This window comes from Mandrillus leucophaeus, unplaced genomic scaffold, assembly GCF_000951045.1.
Source record: "Mandrillus leucophaeus isolate KB7577 unplaced genomic scaffold, Mleu.le_1.0 Scaffold301, whole genome shotgun sequence".
NCBI lineage: Eukaryota > Metazoa > Chordata > Mammalia > Primates > Cercopithecidae > Mandrillus > Mandrillus leucophaeus.
In genome coordinates this window covers 343,462-367,073 of record NW_012103155.1, presented here as the reverse complement: position 1 = coordinate 367,073, position 23,612 = coordinate 343,462, and the positions used below count along the sequence as shown (strand labels likewise).

The window sequence follows — 23,612 nt, the reverse complement described above, 5'->3', positions numbered from 1 at the left end:
GATGTGTGTGATAATGCCACTGAACCTACTGGGATAGCCCCGTTGACTCAGAAGGGAAGCATTAAACTTTTACATTGAGGGTCTTGGCAAGTCTTTCATTATTCTTGTAGCTCTGTAATTTTAGAATGTTGAACGTTACAACTAAAGCTCCTGAGCCTATGGGTCTGTGAGTAGGGGAAAGCTTGTAATAAAGTGATGCCACAATTTTTATCAGCATGTTACCACACAGATATGGAAAGGAGGGCAAGAAGATTACTCTTTGGTTCTTTAATTACAAGTCGAAAAAGGGTCTCAGAGATTCCAGCCTCTGAGATACTCCAAAGTGTTACACCCTAGGCTTCAGCCACCTAGTTGTGGCTGTAACATCTCCCCTGCTCTTGTTAAATGAGTTACAAGAGTAAGAGATGCCACTCTTCCACAGCAGAGAAAACCTAGGTGATGCAGCCATTTATTGTGCACTTACCAGATGCTGAGCTCTATACAAGTCCCTTGATCTACTGCAAGTAGGGACCTCAGACAGGCCTGCATCCTGTGCCCACCAAGGGCTGCATCTGGGAAACTGTCCTGTGATCCCAGGTCTTGGAAATAAACAAATGGATGATTCCAGTTTCTCACATCTAGTAGCAGGTAGTTACATAATAAGTCTTTTCTTCCAAATTAATGCAAATAGTCTCTTTAGTTTCAATTTGACTAACTGCAAATTCTGCATTGGTGGAGTCCATGTCAATGAAGTTTGTTATGCTGAGGAAAGTGATCTGATTATTTGACTCTTCTTACCTTGTCAGAATGGAGCCAGCATTTCAAAAGGGAGGGTAAGGCTGAGGTTTATTACTTGAAGGTACTGTCTTCATGAAAGATGCAGAATCCAACTGTTTAGTAGTATATCTATCCCTCCCTATTTCCTACTCAGCGGGTAAGAAATGAAGTCCCTCATTCTATTACTCTAATTGAATTCCAACTTGGGTAATTACACTATAATTAAATAAATTTTCCCCACAGTTTTAATTCACTGATAAATAGTGTTAGTCAAACAGCTACATTACATTCCCAGAAACACATCCCCACTACATTTCAGTGATAAGCAGAGTGATTTATATTTAGAAAATGTGTGTATGAAAAGATGCACAGTTCATAAAGTATTTTAGGTATCATTCATGATTATATATGCTTTGCTCAGCATGAGATAACATTAATTTCTATTATAATCTTTCATCTAATTTCTCATATGCTTACTGCCAAAAGAAATAAGACAGCTAATTAGCATTTCTTGTTTTCAGAACGGTTTTTGTTTAGTTAACTAGAAGCCTGTATTGATTTGTATTTTTAATTTTTAAAGCACCTTTCATTATCTCTGGGCGATAGAAGGGAGGAGATGTTACTTCCCATTCTACAGATGGAAAAAATTGAGGCAGCCTTTCCCAAGGTGAGGAAGCTAGTTATCATCAGTACCAGCCCAGGAACCCAAGCTTCCTCTGATCCCCTGGTCCTAGGGCTCTTTCTGTTAAACACTATCAAACACTGGGTCACTATCAATCACTTTAGTTTTACTAATGAGAAAATAAAGAGTAGAGTAGTTGTAACCTGTGTCATGGGGTCATTTATTTGTAATATAATGATTTAGCCAGGAGCTGGAGGCCTAATGACTAGGTCCTGATGCTGTTCTTGGATCATGAAATTATGAAGCTTCTTCATATCTGAATATTATTATGTGGTACAATTCAAATATTGGAATAACAATTCAAAATATGGTGCAAAATAATTCAAATTTCATTTTTGTTCTAATGATCTTTCTTAAAACATTGTAGATAGCTTTTAATAAAAGATATTAGAGACAACATCAAAATACTCACAAAAAGCAGCAGGAGCAGGGGTGTTATAACGATGCCCTGAAAGAAATAAAAGAGAGGATGATCATTTATCAGCCTGGAAAGCAGGACACTTTCTTTGCCGTTTTAAACTCTGAGGCATGGGAGTGCTTATCTTCTCAATGCTGTTTAATAAAGTCTAGGCGATAAAGAGGGGAGGATCCCAATCTTAGCTTTCTCTTCCATAATACCTTAACATCTCTATTACAATTATTTGTTTTTGGCATCATAAAAGTACAACCACCAATCTGCCTTAGGTTCGTCTTTCCTTTTATAAAGCTAAATTCCCTTCCACATTGCACATGGATCACACAGATAGAAGCTGGTGGCTGGCAAGCTTCCTCATTCCAAGGCTTTCAACTCTAACTTGGATAAAATGCCCCTTTTTGAGAGAAGACAGGTGGTTTAGTCCCAGTTGGGGTCCTCTCCTGAGCAAAGACCACGTCAGTTGTGATGAATGAGATGTCGTGATTTTGTAATGTGAACTGATCTCCCCTAGGAAATGAGCTGGGATCTCAAAACTCATTTCACTTGATTAGACTTCATGTCTCCATGGTGGAAGGCAAGTCTTTCATCTAATTCAGCCACATAGGACCACCTCGGTCCCTCTGCCTCCCCTAGGCAGAAATGAGCAAAAGATTTGTTTTCTTCAATGACAGGGAACAGTTTGAGGCTGTTGCCAATGAAGCAGAATACCAGCTTTTAGGTTTCTTGAAGGCAAACACTTTAAAACTAAGTGTTTGAGTTGGGAGTTGAAATGACAGGCTTCAGTTTTGGAGCAGCAGATGATTATTTGCCTGTCTTAGTTTTTCCTTTATCTCTCAACACTTCATTATGATTTATACAAGAAAAAGCATTTCAGATTTTTATTAATGAATTCTACTTGGAATTTTAAAATTTCAGAGAATCTGAGCTTGTGCATGCCTAAGAGAGAAAAGAGAGAGATAGACAGACACACACACACATACACAGAAAAAGAGAGAGAGAGAGACAGAGAGACAGATAGACAGAAGTACTATACCCAGACAGTGTCCAAGATCCAGATCTGGGACTACTTCTTTACTTTTGGAAGAAAAAAAGTCCTTTTTTATCCTTTTTGTATTTACATGAAAGTCCCTGTGTCATAATAGTCACTCAATTGTTTTGCATGTGGCCCAGGAAGGACTGGCTTACCTTAAACGAACAATGCTACCATGTCTTTCTTGGGCATATACACATGTGAATATCCATAGACTTGTTTTATTATTAAACAATAGAATGAATGTTTTTTATTGTGCACACTTTTGCAATTGGCCAAAGAGAATACAATATCTTAATCTAAGAATCACTTTAAATCCTACTTATTAAAACAGGTATTGTGGCCTATCAACTCCATTAGTATCTATGAAACAGGTTCTCATTAACACATTTAAGAGAGCCAAATGTGCTAAATGACAAATAATTGATAACTTAGAAGGGCTACTGTCCTTCAATGACTTGTACTAAGTTCAGACTTTAGGAGGAATTCCAAACTTTAAAGGGCCACATGAAAATGAAAATATCTGGCTGACTCAGTCTATTCCCCCATGGGAGGCATTCAATTTCAAGCAGATTTGTTTAAACATATAATTAAACATCCACTTATATACTGGGTACTGGGCTCATCCAGGAGATTCAAGAATGAGTACAACATGGTCTCTATGCTTAAACGCTTATAATCCAGTAGAGGACACTGATCTATAAACAAGGTTCAATATAGAGTGCTATAACTGCTGCAACCGGCGCTGCCACAACTACCAGTGCGCATTGTCCAGGGGCGTGAGGAGTGATACCCCCCACCCCTGTGCCACTGCATCTAGCACCCATGGGGGGCCTGAGAATAGGCCGACTCTGCCTGCACGTGCACATCATCTGAAGGTCTGGAGATCGACATGTGCCACCCACTGGCATCTGCAGGCACCATCTGCAGACCAGAGGTCAGGCCAGCCCCACCTGCCAGCAGTGCGCTGGCACTTCTGCACATCATATGGGGGCCTAGGGATTGACCCACACTGCTCGCTGCCACTGGCACCTGTGCGCACCATTGGGAGGCCTCAAGAGAAGCCCACCCTGCCTGTTGTCTCCACTACCAGCACCAACATAGACCCTCAAGGGGACTAAGACTAGGCCTCACTTACCTGCTGCTGCCACCTGCACAGGTCATCTGAAAACCTGAGGATTAATCCATCACTCCCGCCAGCACCCATGTGCACCATGTGGGGTTCTGAGGACGGGCCTCCGTGTGTGCCGCTAATGTGCATGTTGTCTGGGGTCCTTGGGATTGACCCACACTTCCTTATCACCATTGGTGCTTGTGTGGACCATTGGGAGACCTGAGGAGAGACCTCTCTCACCTGCCACTGCAGCCACCAGTGCCTGTGGACAAATTCTAGGGCCTGGGAATTAATCTGCCCCACCTACTGCTGCTGACACCTGTTTGCATCGTCAGTGGGCCTTAGGAGAAGCTGTCCCTCTTTTACCACTGCTGCTGCCAGCACCCACGCACAGTGTTGGCACCCACTCTGCCCACTACTGCCAGCACCTATGCAAACCATCCAGGGCCTAAGGGCATGTCCACACTGCACTCCACCACCACCTCTGGGGTCCATGGACTGGACTTCTGGAGTCCCTATCCCTAAAAATGCCTCATCACAGCCTCCACTAACAACCACAACAGACACCACTGAGCAGATTACAGCTGAAGAAATACAGAGACTACATTACTGTGCCCATCCAGAATCAAAGCAAAGGCAACCTACCAAACTAACACTATAGATATATCTATAGGAAAAAGTCTTTCCCTACTAAAGTCAATCCATAAAATTGGAAGAAGCAACTGTTATGCCAGATGTGCAGTAAGGACAAAAAAATATGAAAAAGCAAGAAAACATGACACCTTCAAAGGAATGCAACAATTCTCTGGTAACAGATCCAAAGCAGAAGGAAATTTATGAAATGCCTGAAAAAGAATTCAACATAATGATGTTAAAGAAAATCAGTGAGATAGAAGAGTGTTGTTATCCACAGGTTTTCCTCCCTGAATACTTCTAATGGATAGTCACCAATACGTGATAGTTTCTTTGTAGCTCTTCCAAGGACTTATGATATTTGTTCCCAAAATAGTAAAAATTTCATAGCAAATAGGAAGTATTTGCTAATTCTGGATTTAATATTCCTTCTTATTTTCTCAAGAATAGCTGTTCAAGTTCATTAAGAGTGAGTCACTGTATAATGCTGAAACCTACTTTTCCGTTGTATTAGGAAGAGAGTCATCCAGGAGGCATCCACTTTGAGAAGAGCACCATAATTTTTAGTAAAGTCATCACAATTATTAAAATAATAAAAACTAACATTTATGTAGTACTTATGTTCGGTATTGTACCAAGGACTTTAGGTATGTTATTTTATGTAATCCTCACAACAACTCTCTGACATAGGTACTATTATTATATTATCCCATCTACTAGGTAAGAATGCTGAGCCTCAGAGAGACTGAGTGAAGTAGGAAGAAGCAATGCCAGGAATTGAACCTCCCATTGGCTCCAGAGCCTGTGCTCTTGAACAGTGTAAATAAAATCTTTGCAATGTTAAGCTATTTCCTCAGGGTTGTATTTTAAGAGTTAATCTGAAAGGAGCTTCAGGCTCAGTATGTCTTTTTGATGACATAAAACAAATTGAGAGGTAAGCCTTCATGTCATATGGCAGACACATTTTTTTGGAGTCAAGTTTTTGCAAATATCAGTGGTAAAAATGGTGAGCTAAACATTCAAACTGCATCAGCAAAAATCATTGAAAACTAGAAAATTAAATAAACATGTTATTTTCTTTTGAGTATATGCAGCTCAATTTAATTATTTCTCTTTTCTCTTTCCTAAGTAAATTCTCCTGAAAATGGATAAAACCAAAGCAGTAGGAGATAAGCACTTCTAGCAAAAGATGTTACCTCCTCCTTGCAGATTCAAGATCAAGGCATAATTTTAGCATCCTTGCAATTGGGATGGTGTATAAAGCTTTCTGATTGCATCACTTGAAGAAGTCAAGTCACAAACTGACTGGCTTTCATTGTCTCCTGAAAAAACTTTCAGAAAATCCATTTACACCTCAGATGTGAATGACTAGGTGAATGTATTTCAATGACTTTAGTGGAAAGAAAAAGCATGTTAAATCTTAGATACAGATTTAGTTGCATCAAAATACTAACAAAAAGCCCCAAATAACAACAAGACGACAAAACTGTTAATGTGCTTCTCTCATCTATAGGACTTGCAAAGAAAGGCAAAACTAAAATGAAATTATGAAATTTTTGAAATAGAAAATGTTATCAAGAGGTTTTGTTGCAACAACTACAAAGATCACACAGATACTAAAATTGACTTTTTAGATTTGTCTCCAGGATACTGCATTAACTCAGTTTTCACAGAATAAAGAATATCAGTTTTGAAAGGGATCTGAGAGATACCCTGGTCTAGTCCTCATCTAAAGTGTGAACCCCTCTCTCTGTCTCCCTCATGTCCTTATATAATGCCGAAAGCTACTTTTCAGTTGCATTAGGAAATGAGTCAGCCATGATGCATTCATTCTGACAAGAGCACCATAATTAAGTTTTGGGGAAGTCACCGCAATTATTATTAAAATAATAAAAGTTAACATTTATGGAGTACTTACGCTGCATACTGTATTAAGGACTTTTGTGTTATTTTATGTAATCCTCACAACAATTCTATGAAGTAGGACAGCATTATATAAGGATGGGAACTGTGATGGCTGGGCCTTTGTCAGAGAATCTCCCAGAGAGCAGACACCCTTGCTCTTCAGGCAAACAGTGGCCTGGCTGAAGCTTTCTCACGAGGAGAAAACTCTTACACTGCTCCCAAACCACTACCACTGCTGCTCTGTCTTCCCCTTGAAGCAATTTAGGGCAAGTCTCACCCTCCTTCCTGGTGATGGCTTTTAAAATGATGTTCCCGAATGGTATAAATAAAATCGATGCCTTCTTCAGCTACTTCCTCAGGGTTATATTTTAAGAGTAATGTTGAAGTTAGCATTTTAGCCCCTACAGTAAGTTTTCTCTAGGACAAAAGTCCTCAGTTCTTCCACTGTTCCTCTTAGGGCAGGGTTCTGAGCTTTCTCTTGGACATACACTCATCCAGATAAATTTAAGGGTCCACATTTATGGGTCAGTCTCACTTATTAACAATTGATCAAAACTTGGAAATGAGGCAACAAGAGGACAGCATGTCCCTTTCATGTCATCTTGGAGTATTATCTATCAGCCAATACAAGGTTTACTTAACCACTTTTGTTTGACTTCTATTTACTATTGGTTAAGACCCTGACTATAAAATTATGTGTTAACTTACCGAGTTTTGTTCAGTAGTGATGGAAATGATTTCTGTCTAGAAGAAAAATAACCACAATAATTACGGTTTTATTGCCCTGTAGGCATTGGCCAGTTTTGTCTCTAATTCAGCATACTTATTTCAGTATGCTTTTCTAATGGCCTGGGTAAGCCCCATTTTTATCATCTCTCTAGAACTAGCTTCACCATCCTGATGGTTTCCTCATTATTCAGTTAAATAAATGTTTGACATGTGTTCATTCTGTATGTGTAAGAAAGTCATGTTTTTAACTTTTCGAAAATTATACTTTGACAACTCCTTTCTTCTGAATTTCTACTAATGGAAATATCATTTTTAAAAAAAGATTACTGTCAACCTAAACCTCCAGGCTATCTTCACCTTTTGTTCTGTGGTCAGCATATAGTGATATCTTAAACAGTTAGTGAAAAGTTTATTCTTCAAGAACAAAATGATATCAAACCAATATTTAATGAGCGAGACTGGTCAACAAATCCTAAGCAACAAATTATAAAGAGGTGGTATAGGGAATTCTGGACACATCTAAATTCCAACAAAATAGTCAGGGTATATATATGGTCTCCAAAGAATATGACATTATAAGCATGAATGTCAAGATATATAACTGAGAAAACTTTTAGAAAAAAAGAAAGAGATATTAGGAGCCTAGGGAAGGGTAGTTAGAAAGAAAGTGTTGGTGGACTGGTGAGCGAGGGCTTCTTTCCTCTCCTCTGACTATACTTTCCCCTTTCCAACTAGACCTTCACAGACTAAGGACCTTAACATGCCCAAATCAAACATTTAGCAGTTATGGTCTAGCAGCTGACATGAGCATGCTGGTTTGTTTATTAGGCACAGTGCACTATAGTGAAGATAGAGGCATCAGACTATTTGAGTTGGATAATACTAGCCACTGAAATTGTCCAGTTAATTCTCTCTAGTCTGAGACCACGTGCTGTGATTTGGATCTGTGTCCCCACCGATATCTCATATTGAGTTGTAATCTCCAATGTTGGTGGTGGAGCCTGGTGGGAGGTGATTTGATTGCGGGGGTGGATCCTTCATGAATTGTTTAGCACCATCCCCTTGGTGTTATTTTCATCATAGTGAGTTCTCATGAGATCTGGTTGTTTAAAAGTGTGTAGCACCTCCTACCTTGCTCACTGTCTTGCTCATGCTTTCACCATGTGAAGCGCCTGCTCCTGCTTTGCCTTCCACCATGAGTAAATGCTCCCTGAGGCCTCCCCAGAAGCAGAGGCCATCATGCTTCCTGTACAGCCTGCAGAACCGTGAGCCAACTAAGCCTCTTTTCTTTATAAATTACCCAGTCTCAGGTATTTCTTTATAGCAATGCAAGGACAGAATAATACACCATGCTCATCAAGAACACTTTTAATAATAATTTTGTTTTCCAAGTAGCATTTCTGACAGGAAGAGAGCACACTGACTAGTAGACATTGGTCTCCTGGAACATAACCACACTAAGGTGTGCTGATGACATTTCTGGATATGTAAAGATATGGACCTATTCCTGGATTGTGGTGATCCCATTAAAGCAATGTCACCCAGTGAGGCCTTACAGGAATGGCAGCTGGCTTGTCCTAACGACATTACATTTAATTAAGCAAACATTTATTGAGTACTACGTATCACACATCATTGATGCCGAGGGGAAAAGGTGAATATATGGTTTATGTCATAACAGTTTATGCCATAAATAGTTCCCACCAGAGAAAGCAGTTCTACCTTGTTCCTCTCTAACTTTAACACTTTGATCAAAAAATACCTCTATCATCTTATCCTCAAAAAAGTGTGATGTTTTTCAGGCCAAAATTAAGGGTCTTATACACTTAAATTAAACATCAGCTTATTAGATTTGGCCTATGATCTTTTCAGATTTTGATTTGTCACTGACACATTCAACATATACCTACTTAGTGACTACCATGCCAGACCCTATTAGATGATGAGACACAGAGGCGAATGACACATACACAATCAATGACCTCAACGGTTTTTAGCGAAGACAGTTCAGCAGTTACAATAAAATGATAATGTTCAAAATGAACATTACAGCGAGCTATGAGAGTGCTTAATAGGGAGGTGAAAGCAATTAAGATGAGAACTGAAAGAAGAAAAGGAGTTAGCCAAGCAAAGGAGTCAGAACAGAAGAAGTGGAGGGAGAGGAAACACAGGCAGAGGGAAGAGACTGTAAAGGCACTGAAGGCAAGAAGAACGCATAGAAACTGAAAGCAAAGAGCAGAATGTGAGGGGTGCAGCTGTGAGAGATGAAGTTAAAAGACAGATTAATCAGAAAGGCCTAGTAATCCATGGTACGGAGTTTGGGCTTCACTTCAAAGCAAGAGGAAGCCACTGGAAGAGTTTATGCAGCCATGGGTGTGGGGAGGGGCAATGGCACTGGCACGGTGCTCTCTGTGGTTAGGTAAATATCACTCTGTGTGTACTTTAGAGAAGACATTAAAGCAGAAGAAGATCAGAGGGAGGCAGGCTAAGCAGGAGGCTATTCAGGACTCCAGGCAGAAGTTGATCTGGGCTAAGGCAATGGGATCTTAGTCATCAAGATGGACCAATAGAACAGATTCAAAACGTATTTGAAAACTAGACTAGTAGACTGTTCAATTAAGTTTGTGGGGAGAGTGTCAAAACAGAAGGAAGAACAGTTTCTTAGTTTTCTAAGTGATTCTTAACCAAACAGGAGATCATAGAGCCAATTACTGAGCCAGAGTGTAAGTGGGGATGCACAGATCCATTTATCTTGGGAAAGATGATGAGTTTCAGGTATCTGCAAGGCCTCCAACTAGAGATACTGTGATAGCTGGATTTATGAGACTGAAACTCAGAATAGGGTCTGGACAGTGAAAACAGCTGAGTAGTCCTCAGCATACAGCTTGGTGTGGTGATTTACTGCTACAGAAAATAGGTTAAGAAATGTAGACTATAGATTGAAGCTTATTGAAGGCCTAGATGAAAATAATTTCAATAGATAACTAGAGTGAAAGTTAAATTGGAGTACATGGAGGGCTGAGAAAGAAGAGGGAAAAGTGAGGCAATTTGGACAACTCTTTCAAGAAGTATAGCTGTAAAGAGGAGGAGATAAACAACAACAGTAATGTAAGAAGAATGAAAGTGTGGTAAATGGAGTTCATTGTTTTTGGTTTTGTTGTTTGCTTTGTTTTGAAAGAATCTTAAGGATTCTTAAAATTCATAGAAAAGAGGCAAAAGAGGGTCACGGGAATAGAGATTTAGTAAAGAGAAGGAATTTTACCTATTGCAACTAAACAGAGAGCAGGGAAGGAGCCCTAGCACACAGCTAGAGGGTTTAACTTGTAGGACACCAGAGGGTAGGTATCTCTTTATTGTAAAAGAAGAGCAGAAGTTATAGTAGGTACAGATGAACATAGACTTGAATGCTTGATGTTGGAAAGTTGAAGACATTTTCATGTAAGAGCTTCTCTTTTCTCTATTTTGTAGAACATGAAGGATTTTACTAAAATGAGGGGAAGATGGGTGCAGAGGAAGGGGAAAGTCAGTGATTGGGAACCTGTGTTACAACTATTGGGAGAGAGTCTAAGATGGTGAAGGGTCTGAAATTACCACACTTTCAAGACGACAAGTTGGTCTGCCATTCAAGTATACTGGCAGAAGACTCAAGAGTCCTGGATCACAGCCAAAGGATTTTACCACTCACAGAACAGCAAGCAGCCTAAGCATAATGTTGGTGACATTTCCTCTTGTCCCCAAGTCAAGCAGGTGATGCAGATGGGCTTGAATGGATGCCTGCAGAAGCAGTGGACTGCATTCCAGGAAAGGAATACTGAGCTTAAGCAACCTGAATCTTTTATAACAGGCATAAAGCAAAGCTGCGCTTTGTTCCAGAGTTGAGAACAAAGGATAGTCAGTGCCTCTGCGGACAAAATGTATAGAAATGTGAGGCACAGAAAGAACTGTCGCCCAACAGAGGAACTGTCCCACAGACCAACCCAGTTGATATTGGTCATCTAAACATATAAGTTATCAAGCCCATTACTGCTCCCATCAAATACCACCACTGAGCTAATACTCCCATACAAGGAAATGAAAATCAGATAATCATTTTGGAATGACCAGAAAAACTTCTCTCCAACATGACATTGATCGCCTAACACTTCATGAACACTATCATTTAAACAAGATGCTAACCAACTGAAGTGACTTCCAACTCATAATTTACTCTTTCTTTTCTTAAAATGGGTGAATCTGCTAAATGTCTTTTTGAAATCTAGATCCTCACTAGACTGAAATGTAATCTAAGCACCAGCAACATGGGTTTCACCTGGAAGCTTGTGAGAACTAGCTGAATATCAGACTCCGCCCCAGAACTACTGTCATAATCTGCATCTTAGCAAGATCCCCAGATAATTTGTAGGCACATTAAATGTTAAAAAATGGATTTAGATTCTAGAGCAGAGGTGGGCAGACTTTTTCTGTGTAAGGCCAAATAATAATTATTTTAGCCTTTGCAGGGATTCTTCTGCAATTACTCAACTCTGCTATTGTACCTGGATAGCAGCCAAAGACAATAAGTAAACAAATTGGCGTGGTAAGATTTGCCACAGGGCCATAGTTTGCAGATCCCTGCTCTGAAGTATTGCTTTGAATTAGAAATTATATTTCAAACAGAAATAAGTGTAACAAACTTGTTTTTAATAACTTGGCTTTGAGGGAACCCACACTGGCTTCTAAAAATCACACTATGTTCCTTTGTAACTCCTTATAACCCACTATTTAATGACCCATTCTTTAATTTTTCTTTAGACTGATATCAAAATTACCAGTTAATAGTGTATAAAATCCACTTTCTTCCTCTTTTTGGTATTTGCAGTGATGTTTGCACATTCCCAGCAGCTGTTGATTCTGCTCTTTTTCTTTATGATTTGTCAAAGATAGTGATTCAGAAATCTCAAATGTCAATTTTTTCAGGACCCTATGATGTAATTTGTCTGGGCCAGCAGATAGTCTGCCTGTCTTGGACCTGCTTTCCTTTGCCAATATTTACTTCACCATTTCTAATCTAAAGTTGGTTCTCCTTTACAGGATAATGGAAGCAAAGGGATGGGGATCAGTGCAGAGGGGGAAATTAAAGATGCTGAATAGCAGACGGAATGTGTGGGGTTTAGGGCTCTAATATCTAGAGCTATATAAAAGAGGACAGACAAATACAAGAACACAAAAGTGGAATAATATGTACATAGCTGATTCAAACTAACGTAGTGATATATGTTAAAGATAAAAAACAGCGTTCAAACTCATGACTTCTCTTTTTCGTTTTTAACTGAAAAACCAAATCTTCAGGCTACGTAATCTCATAAAACTGTAATGTATTAACTTGGCTTTTTCTATCCAGGTTAAGAGTAACAAAACTCATTTGAAATTTGATTAGAGCCCAGAGCAACATAGATGTGGGAACTTTCTAGCATTTTCCAAAAGATTTTCATGTAAGTATCTTCTAAGTTTTAGATTTAACATGTAATAAATAATTTTCTAAAGAAGTTTCTTAAAAATGCTTATTTGCAGAGTTTATATTAGACCAAGGAGGAAGCAAAAGGAAACTAAATCAAAATTTAGTTTTTGAAGACTAGATTATAAAGACATAAGCTTTCATAGTGAAAGTAAGACCTACCAGAGCTCACTTTGGCCTGCATGCCTCCACCATGGGCACACAGCTGCAATCTGAGGTTGCAGTTTTACTTTCCCTGAGAACACATGGAGCAGCCGATCATTAGTAGCACCGCAAACATTACACACAAGATGCACAGCTCTCTTAAAATGTCAAGAGGGTCATTTCACATTATCCAATGGTCAGTCAAAGTTCCTATGGCTTGAATATTATACACAGGAGCTTGTATTATTTCTTGCTTTAGAATCATGGTTCAGTTGATATAAAATACTACAATCATAAAAACAGCCAATATTTATTGAGGTATATTATGTACTAGGAACTGTGCTAAGTACATTACAAACATTATCTAATTTAAAATTCCGGTAAGTAAATTGATTATCCTAATTTTATAGGTGAGAATAAAAAAGAGGCTTATAGAGACTAATCTAAGGAAGTGTTAGAAGACAGAACTCAGCAAAATGAATAAAAACAAAAATTGAGAGATCAGGAGATGGTCTGAGTTGTTAAAAAGAAAAAAAAAACGTGCAAAGGAGGAAGTAGAAAATTTAAAAGAAAAAGGTATTTAGGAAACAGATTGTAGAAAATTAATGTAAAATATATAATAGTAATTAAAATTAGGGTCAACGATTACATACATAACTTGCCAATGGTGTTGGAATACATGAAAATAAGGCACTAAGTAACTCTCTTAGGTCACTAGAGTGAAACTGGATGTTTTTTCCCACTGGTTTAAAAGATTTAATGTGTATCTGCCATTCTGCACATTGATGTCTGTAACGCGACAGTGCCTGGCAAATATTAGGCATGCAATAATTTTTTTTGCTGAATGAAAGAACAAATGAATAGATGAATGTGTGTCCACAAATGTTTCTCTCAGGGAGCAGCATATCCATTTGATAAGAAACACACACACTTTCTGAAATGCTTTAAAACCCTTGTGTTTGTAATAATAATGAGACTAGCTGACATTTATTGAATGTCTACTGTGTATATGTCAGCAACTGTTCTATGCTCTTTATATTTACTCACTCATTTGGTCCTCACAACAAACCTATGAGAAAGGTGACACTATAATTCTCATTTTACAGAGGAGAAAATTGAGGTGCATAGACAAGGAATTGTTCAGAATTCCCAAGCAGTAAATGGCAGAATGGGAAGCAAGTCATGCAGTCTGGTTCCAGAATCCAAGATCTTTACCATTGTGTTGATATACTGGATAAGAGTTCTTTAAGAATTTAGAGAAATCAAAGAATTCTAGCTGAAAGAGACACTAGGAATATGTGTTACCTCACTTTACAAACTGCAAAGTTGAGGCCCAAGGAGGCAGTGTCTCTCACTCTTGGGTGCAGAGTTAGTGGAAACACAAGGAGTAGCACTTTAGTGTCTCAAATTCCCTGCCCAGTTCTTTATTTCTGATACCACACTGCCTCCTACAAACCACTTGAGTGGAACAAAGCTCGCATATGGAAGATCTGAAAACAGTTACTCAGCACTATATTATTCACCATACATATAAAGCAAAACAAAACAAAAACACATAGATGATAAAATTAGAACAGATTAGAGGAAGGTTTTTAAAAGAGATTAAATCTTGAAATAGGCACTTTCACCCTTACCCTAAAAGGCCCATGAATTACCAACAAGGCTATTTGAGAACGTTTTTGAAAAAGCAAGGCAGAGACGTGGAAGATGGAGGAGGGGGACAGTATGAAGCTCAATGAGGACAGAGAAAGGAGGCAATGGAAAGTGACTTGCGAGAGATTTGGGGAAGGGGCTTCTCATGTAGGTTCCTGGATGTTAAAATAAACTTCTAAAATAATGAAAAATTGATTCCCTTTTAAATAAGACACATAGAATAATGGTTTAATCAAAATCACTATTCAGATTTATAAAAGAACTTTAACATAAACAAACAAAAAACCCAGACCATGTCTACACATGTGAAATGAATGGGTTTGGCACAGCTCATCTATTCCTTTTGGATGTGTCTAAATGATGGCACACACTGCTGTTAGATCTAGCTGTGACGATCAATACTGAGTATAAGATGGACAAAATGAATGGAGACAGCTGCACTCCACTTGCCTTGTTTCATATATCAATGATCTGATTCACTCTGGTTTTTATAATATTCCTTAGCTAGAGCCATTCCTACAGCTTAGAAAACTGGCCCTGGACTTTGTGACTCAGAAGGGCTTCAGTCAGGAGAAGGAGGTGGATTAACCAATGGTCCTAAGAAAGATTTGCACCTTACACAAGCATCATTGGTCCACAAATCCTCCTGCTACCCCCAACACAAAGAGGCAGTAGGATATGGGTACGTAGTTGCTGCTTTCCCCATTTACCTCCCAGCATTGAAACCAATTTTAAACAGGTTTCTCCTTAATAACATGTTTGTTTATTATTTTTTCTTCAAGCCTAATCTACCAGATAAGGCATTTCTTCTCATATCCTCACTTCTACTGAGATGTTTTCCAGCATTTTTGTAGTTTCATTTGTCTTTTTCTTTGTTTTTGTTTTTTTTTTTAATTTTACTTTAAGTTCCAGGATACATGTGCGCGACATGCAGGTTTGTTACATAGGTATACATGTGTCATGGTGGTTTGCTGCACCTATGAACCCGTCACCTAGGTTTTAAGCCCCTCATGCATTAGATATTTGTCCTAATGCTCTCCCTCCCCTTGTCCCCCACCCCGACAGGTCCTGGTGTGTGATAACATGTTTATTTTTATTAAATATCAGTAGTTGCTTCTTTCCCTATCTACCTCTCACCACTGACACCAATTTTAAACAGGTTTCTCCTTAATAACATGTTTATTTTTATTAAATATCAGGGGGTAGGAGAAGAAAAACATATACCATGTGATTGGGGTCTTAACAACCTAGAGATGTATCCTAGACTCCGAACCTCTCTAGGGCAGTGCTCTCCAATGCCTGATGGAACTCTCAAGGGCAGAAGGAAAGGCAGTAATAGCAAAAGGAAGAACGCTGTCTTATCAGTTTATAAGAACTGGTCAGTGGACTTTTCTTGGTATAAAAAGTTCAACAACTAATAGAACAAGCAAATCACTTCACCATAATCAAATTTCACCTTATGACCCAGGAAAAGTGCAAACGCTCTAGCCAAAGAAAATTGTATATGTGTGTGTGTGTGTGTATATATATATATAAAAATATATATAGTGATCAGACTTTTAGACTTTTCCCCTGAACACTTCTATGGTGAATTATTAAAAACAGTACTGACTCACTTTTAGTTACATAGTTATATACTTACTTATATATATACTTAGTTATATACTTAGTTATATACCTTACTGTTTCGCTAGAGACTCATCCCAATAAAATTACTTCTAGACCTTAGCTATTGGGTGTTGTTACTAAGGAATTTTTAATAAGAAATAGCCAACACTTTCAATTAGAAATGGATGTACATATATTAATGTCAGACATTTATTTTTAAATATCCTCTACTAATCATTTCAATATCTTCAGAATTTAGAAGTGCCAGAGAACAAGAAGCAATCATCTGGTAAATCACATCAATGGATTTACTGAAGAGTCTTTAAGGAAATTGAAAATCTATGTTAACATAATTTTTCTAGTTCCCCAGTAGAGGGCAACTTCTACACATTTTGACAGTTTAAAAAAAATCTATGCACAGCACAGTTGTAAGAATCACTGCATGTTTAAAATAAAACAATATAGTTTATGCTTATGAATGGATTTTCACTAACAGGTAGCTTATAAAATGTCATGGAATTTAAATAAGTAGTTAGGAATTGAATATCTGTAATGAGTAATTAGCATTTTGTGATTAATATAAGTATAAACTGCAGGAACTTTAAAAGTAGCAACCATTAGGTCACTGTGATAGAATTATCAGGAACTTAAATATAAGAGGGAAATGATCAGAGTATTGTTCTTTAGTAACCATTTTGATTGAATTTCAATATAACTGAGTTCCAAATATAGCTAATACGTTGCATAAAATATTTTATTAAAAATAGGCAAAACCAACCCCCCATCCCCAAAATGGCCATACACAAACATTTGAAAGTATAATTTAGAGTTTTTGATATTCTATATTTTGAACTAATTCGAATTAGTGTTAGTGTTTTATATTTTATTTTTTTTGAGACGGAGTCTCGCTGTGTCGCCCAGGCTGGAGTGCAGTGGCATGATCTCGGCTCACTGCAAGCTCCGCCTCCCAGGTTCACACCATTCTCCTGCCTGAACCTCCCCAGCAGCTGGGACTACAGGCGCCTGCCACCACACCCGGCTAATTTTTTGTATTTTTAGTAGAGACAGGGTTTCACCGTGTTAGCCAGGATGGTCTCGATCTCCTGACCTTGTGATCCACCCACCTCGGCCTCCCAAAGTGCTGGGATTACAGGCATGAGCCACCGCACCTGGCCCAGTGTTAGTGTTTTAATGACATCAGACATAAGAATGTAACCATACACATGTATGCTTATACACAAATAGGATAAAATTTCACTATAATACATCTCATTATATCGTATTCTATATAGTGGTTGGACACAATATAAAATGTCCTCATTCATTCATTCATTCATTCAACACTCATTTACTGAGCACATATTGTGTGCCAGATACAATACCAGAAGTCAAGGCTACAGTGTGACAAATCTGACAAAGTTCTCTGCCTTCTTGGGGCTTACAGGTTCTATTAAAAAGTAATGTATGGCAAAGCCTTCTAAAAAGACAAATCTATAAGATGGATGCTTACCTTATAAAACTAGTTTTTTATTTAAAAATTTGGCTTTGTTTTTAATATAGAAAATATTATAAGGAAAAATGAAATGGTTCATAATCTTAAAACACAAATAACCCTTGTTGGCCTTAAACAATGTTATAAATGAATCTCATTAGAAAATTTTTAGTTGTATAGAAAAGTACAAAATAAAAATTGAAAATTTCCAGCACTCTCTCAACTCAGAAACATTAGCAGTTTCTTGTAATTCCTTACAGAAAAAAAAAACAACAGTACCCACCATTTCCTCTACCCACCTACTCATCCATCTAGCCTAGCCGTCTTAACTTATTCAAATTTATACAGTTTTCTTAAGACAATCATACTATATACAATATTCTGCACATAGCTTTATCTTTTCCCAATTCCCTATATTTCCTGGAGCTCTTTCCATAAAAGAATATATAAGCACACCTCATTCTTTCATTTGACTCATTTTATTTTTTAATTTAGAAGTATTTTATCTATCTCTAAATATCTCACAATTCTAGTTTAAAAAGTGGTTATACAGTTTTATCTGAAATTTATAAGAGCTGTTATAGTGTTAAAAGTATAAAGACTTAGAAATCATGACCTTCAAGAGGAAGCCTAAAAAAAAATTATTTTTAATTTATTAGAGAACAGCAAATACAAGAAGAAAAAGAAGAAATAAGTATCTGCTTTGGACAAAAACCCTACCAACAGCTCTATTAGATCATACACAATGTAACAATCTTCTAAGAGTGTCTTTAAATGCGAATTAGAAATACTAGTGAATTTTTTTACCAGTAGGTTTTAATAATAGTACTATTACACAATCATCATTTTTTAGAGTTTCACTTAAAATTTTCAATTAAGCATGCAAGAATTACTTTATAGCATTCTATTTATAATACTGCTTAAACCACATATTTGTTTCAGGGCAATATTTGATATTAAAATGTGATAAGAATTTTAAAATTTATAAAAATATTATGCAAAATAAAATACAGGGCACTAGGTGGTGCTGTGGAACCTTCCAGATAAACTAACACTGCAAAGGTATGCATTTGACAAATTAGTTGTATGGTTGATTCTATATATTTAAATACACATTAAATATCTTTTATAGATAAAACAGTGCACATAAATAAGAAGAGTAATATAATGAAAAAACAAAGTTGTGATAGATGACCTCTTTGAGGAAGATACAACCCCCTTTCAAAATCTCATACCCTAACTCCTGTGTTAAGCTATTAAAAAAATCTTTATATAAAAAATGTCATTTTTGAGGCATGCTTGTCAATCCACTATTATTTTCATTTACCTTTAAAGCTATTTTTTTCATATAACTATGAATTTAAAAGATGAGCAATTATACCTCCTTGTCAAACAATTTTCTATTAGGTGATTTCTTATATCACAGTATAAGATCTTCTTGAGTTTTGTTTTTCTATTTTCCCCAGACATGACTGCTTGCTGCAGAGCTACTAATTCAAATACTGACAGCCACCAGACTGGCAAGGCAAATGTACAGATTGGGCTACAAGTAAAATAATAGGAAGTAAGGGCAACTTAGGAAACCGAGAGTATATGCATTCAAATTCAGATGAAAATAAACGTGCGCGCGCACACACACACACTACACAAGCCAAAAAAAGCACATCTGTGGTCTGCATGTGGTCTGTGGGCCACTCATCTGTGACTTCTAAGTCCAACATGTTCCTAACCATTTATCTATGAGTGACACATCTCAAAGATAACCTACGAATTTCAGTTCAAATGAAGGAGTGTAAATGCTTTTCAATTGTCCTTCTACAATGTTTAATCACTTATGTATGTCCTCCCTTAAAGAAAACAGAAAATATTAGTGATGTGGGAGAGAAACCGTAGTGGTCAAGAGCATTACCCGTCCATGATGAGCTGCTGGTTTAAAGAGAAGCACAGATTTAGCAGTCTTTTTTTGTGGGCATGGTCTTCCTCTTCCCTGCAGGCACTTTCATGATTGTGAAATAAAATGATAAAGTACTTAATATTGAATTGATAGAAATACATGTTTAACATCAATGAAAAAAGGATAGAATTTATTCCCACTAGTAGTGACGGTGGAACTTAATGTTATAGGTACAAAGTAAGAATGAAAATGAATTTTTAACAAATTCAACAAAACTCATCTAAAGGAATTTTTTTAAACAAATTCAACAAATTAAACAAATTTTTAACAAATTCAACAAAAATCACCTAAAGGAATGTTGTTCTTCAAGTCTGTCAATGAGAGAAGCAAAACTCATTTTTAAATGATGCATCATTCCAAATGTTTTTAGCTGCCCTCAGAAAGCGTTTGTGTGCTACATAAGAAAATAAGATAAAATCATGTCATCTGAACTGGAAGAGACCACAGAGATTAACAATCTCTCGTTACTTTAGCTTCACCTCACAAATCAGTTCTTGAAAGATAAACACAGTTAAGCTTCAGTATCTAAGTGGGGCTTTGTCACAAAAAATGAAGTGACCTGATGCTAGCAGGAAGCTATGCAGAAATCACATTTACTTTGAATGGAGACTATGCCTTCCACCAGTAACCAATGCAAAAATATCATATTTCAAGAATTTTCAATATTGTCTAAACACTCACAGGAATCTCTACCAACACTAAAAATCATTTGAAATTTTTAGAGGGTTTAATGGGTTCAAACAGATATATGGAAGAAGCGGTGAGAAGCAGAACTAGATTAGAGCCACACTGCCTGAATTCTTTTCATTTCACTTGTAGACTACCTGAAATGCCATTTTGGATGCCAGTCTTTTTGGCTTAATGAGCATCTGTTTTAAAATTGCATGTTTTCTTCTGAAGTAGTAGTTTTCACGGTGTGGCCTGGGGACTTACGGGTTCCTAAGACGTTTTGGAGGGCATGGTGAGATAAAAACTACTTTCATTATAATACTAACACATTATTTGCCTTTTTACTCTCATTCTCTTGCAGTTATACAGTGGAGTTTTCCAGAGGCTACATGACATGTGATATCAAAAGAGATCTGATACAGAAGCAGATATGAGACACCAACAGTCTTATGTTAAGCCAGGCATTAAAGAGATTTGCAAAATGCAAAACAATAGTACTCTTCCCACTAGTTTTTCTTTTTGTTTGGGAAAATATAGTGATATTTCACAAAAATGTGCAAATTTACATATGAAGTTATTATTTTTAAATGAATTAATAATTTTCCAGCTTTAATTTCAAATGTGGTCAATAGATAGGTATCACCCAAATAAACAACAGTTCTCTCTGGTCCTCAGCAAATTTTAAGACTGTAAGGGAGTTTGAAAAGTTCGAGAACACTGTTCTGGAAGTAAGCTACTCACATCTTAGTCAATATGCTTTCCTCTAAATACTGGGATGAATCTGAAACTTCTATCTGAATGAAATTTGCTTAGAAGCAAGAAAGGTCAAGCATTTTGAAGCAAGAGGTACTTTTACGGGCAAGACTAGCTTGATGCAGAGGGATAAACAGTGGCATGGGAACCACAGGCCCAGGTGGAAAAACCCAGGTAGAAGGAACAGAGAGGGAGTCAAGAGTGCAATGGCAAATGCTCTGATTTCTAAATTTAGCCTGAGACCAATGCTACATCTAGGAAGGGGTCATTCTTCTCTACCTTCTCTTACCTCTTGTACTCTGGGAGATTACAACACAGTTTCCACACTGAAATGCAATCCTTCATTAGTTTCCCACTGGTCTTTAAAGACCAATATTATAACTGTGGTCTATAACATTCTGTATTACCTGCTCCTGCCTACATCTCCATCTTTCTCCTTTTTCCACCTGGCTCTCTATATGCCAGTCACAGGGCCCTTAGTCTATTCCTTGACTGGGCTATATTCACTTTCAACCTGCAGACATCAGCTTCCTTCAGTCATCAAGGAAGTCTTTCTGCCATTATAGATTCCCCTAAATATGCACTCTTATGGCACTATGGATGTCCTTTATGGCATGCATCACAGTTTTAATTTTACATTTATTTGTGTGATTATTTCATTAATGCTTGTGTCTCCTCCACTAGGCTGTAAGCTTTAGGAGGAGAGGGACCAAGCTTAGTTTTACTCTATCTTGTATTTCCCATACCTAGTGAAATGCTGGGGACATAATAGGGGCCCATTTAATATTTTTGAATGAAGAAATAAATGAATAATAGGTATTATTTATTAAGCATTCCTCCTAGACATTGTTCTTGCACTTTGCAAGTGTGATATAATTTTGAAAAGAAGCCAATTGATAAGCACAATTATCATCCCCATTTACAGATGAAGAAACCAATGGACACAGAAGTTAGCTTATTTGCTCAAGGTAAGCTGCGATTTTTGAGGTCAGGATTTGGACTCTAACAGTTTGATTTTAGCACCCACAACTCTACACTGTAGTTCAGTTGTCTTATGGATGAAAAAGCATTTATGGGCCTAATCTCCACTTATAAAGTTGGAATTCAAAATTATTCGTCATAGAAATCAATGACTGATTTACAAACTAGGAAGCTAATGTACAAACTGATGACCAACTCTATTGGGGAACTGTGGAATATGCTCTGAAATTAAGTAGTGCTAAGAAAACAACAACAACAAAAAACAACAAACAGCAATTTCATGTGAGAGCTTTGGTAGCTTTTTATGTTTCATTGGTTATAAGAGAAAAATACATATATGTGCAAAATGTGTAATGTATTTTCTGAAGGTATGAGGGCAGTGCAAGAAACAATGACAAAAACAACGTCCTCTTCTGGATATCTAGAACCAGACAGTACATGTTAGGATTCAGAAAACCTTTTGATCTTCTGAGAAATTCTATTTTTGAAAAAGAAAGTGGCCGGGCGCGGTGGCTCACGCCTGTAATCCCAGCACTTTGGGAGGCTGAGACGGGCGGATCACGAGGTCAGGAGATCGAGACCATCCTGGCTAACACGGTGAAACCCCGTCTCTACTAAAAATACAAAAAATTAGCCGGGCGTGGTAGCGGGCGCCTGTAGCCCTGAGGCAGGAGAATGGCGTGAACCCAGGAGGCGGAGCTTGCGAGATCGCGCCACTGCGCTCCAGCCTGGGTGACAGAGCAAAGACTCCGTCTAAAAAAAAAAAAAAAAAAAAAAAAGAAAGTGAATCAAAATAAAGCTATGAGCCTAAACTTTCAGAATTACATAGATACATGTCTCCCTTTCCAACTGGGTTTAATTTCAATTATAATTTTTCAGTTATATTTATTTTTCAACTAATTTTGTTTCTATTAAATTGGTCATTTGAAATTACAAAATAGCTTCATGAGTATTTAAATGTGTAACATAATTGTAATCTATTTTTTCTATTATCACAGCATGCTTAAGAATATATCACGATATGAAAAACAAAATAAAGATCCAGGAAACCTATAAATTCTAACAATTTATCATCTAAAACCTAGCAAGCCATATCATTATTTTTATGTTTCAAGTCAATTTTATATTATTAGGATCTCTGTGATTTCATTCAACAAATAATTTTTGGATACCTACTCTATGATAGGCATACCCAAGAGGAGGAGGAAACAAAGATAAAGGTGGCCTGGTCTCCTAAAAGATCTTATGGTCTAGTCGCAGCAAACTAAAAAGGTAAAGGCCAGATAATGGGGTTAAGGAAAGTCTGCTTACCTCACCCAACTGAGCGAGGGGTTTCAAAAGTTGTCACATCTAAACTAAGACCCAAATTATCAGTAAGAATGGCCCAGAGAAGGGTTGAGGTGGAAGGCACCTAAAAATGGTTTAGGGAACGGTGGGGGTCAGAAGAGCATGTGTGAAAGGCGTGTAGACAAGGAAGTATGTTCGTGGTGCTTAGAGGAAAAGAAAGGTTGGCCGGGCGCGGTGGCTCAAGCCTGTAATCCCAGCACTTTGGGAGGCCGAGACGGGTGGATCACGAGGTCAGGAGATCGAGACCATCCTG

General features: G+C 37.6%; 1 protein-coding gene across 3 annotated transcripts in view; it reads right to left on the bottom strand.

Annotated features, from left to right (window-relative positions):
- Positions 1–23,612, bottom strand: part of SLC10A7 (solute carrier family 10, member 7) — a 277,082-nt gene that overhangs the window by 67,802 nt on the left and 185,668 nt on the right. For all 3 annotated transcript variants that reach the window (XM_011987124.1, XM_011987125.1, XM_011987126.1), the window contains one exon: positions 1,851–1,886. In XM_011987124.1, coding sequence (XP_011842514.1) covers positions 1,851–1,886 — 36 coding nt within the window. The remainder of the gene's footprint in view (positions 1–1,850; positions 1,887–23,612) is intronic.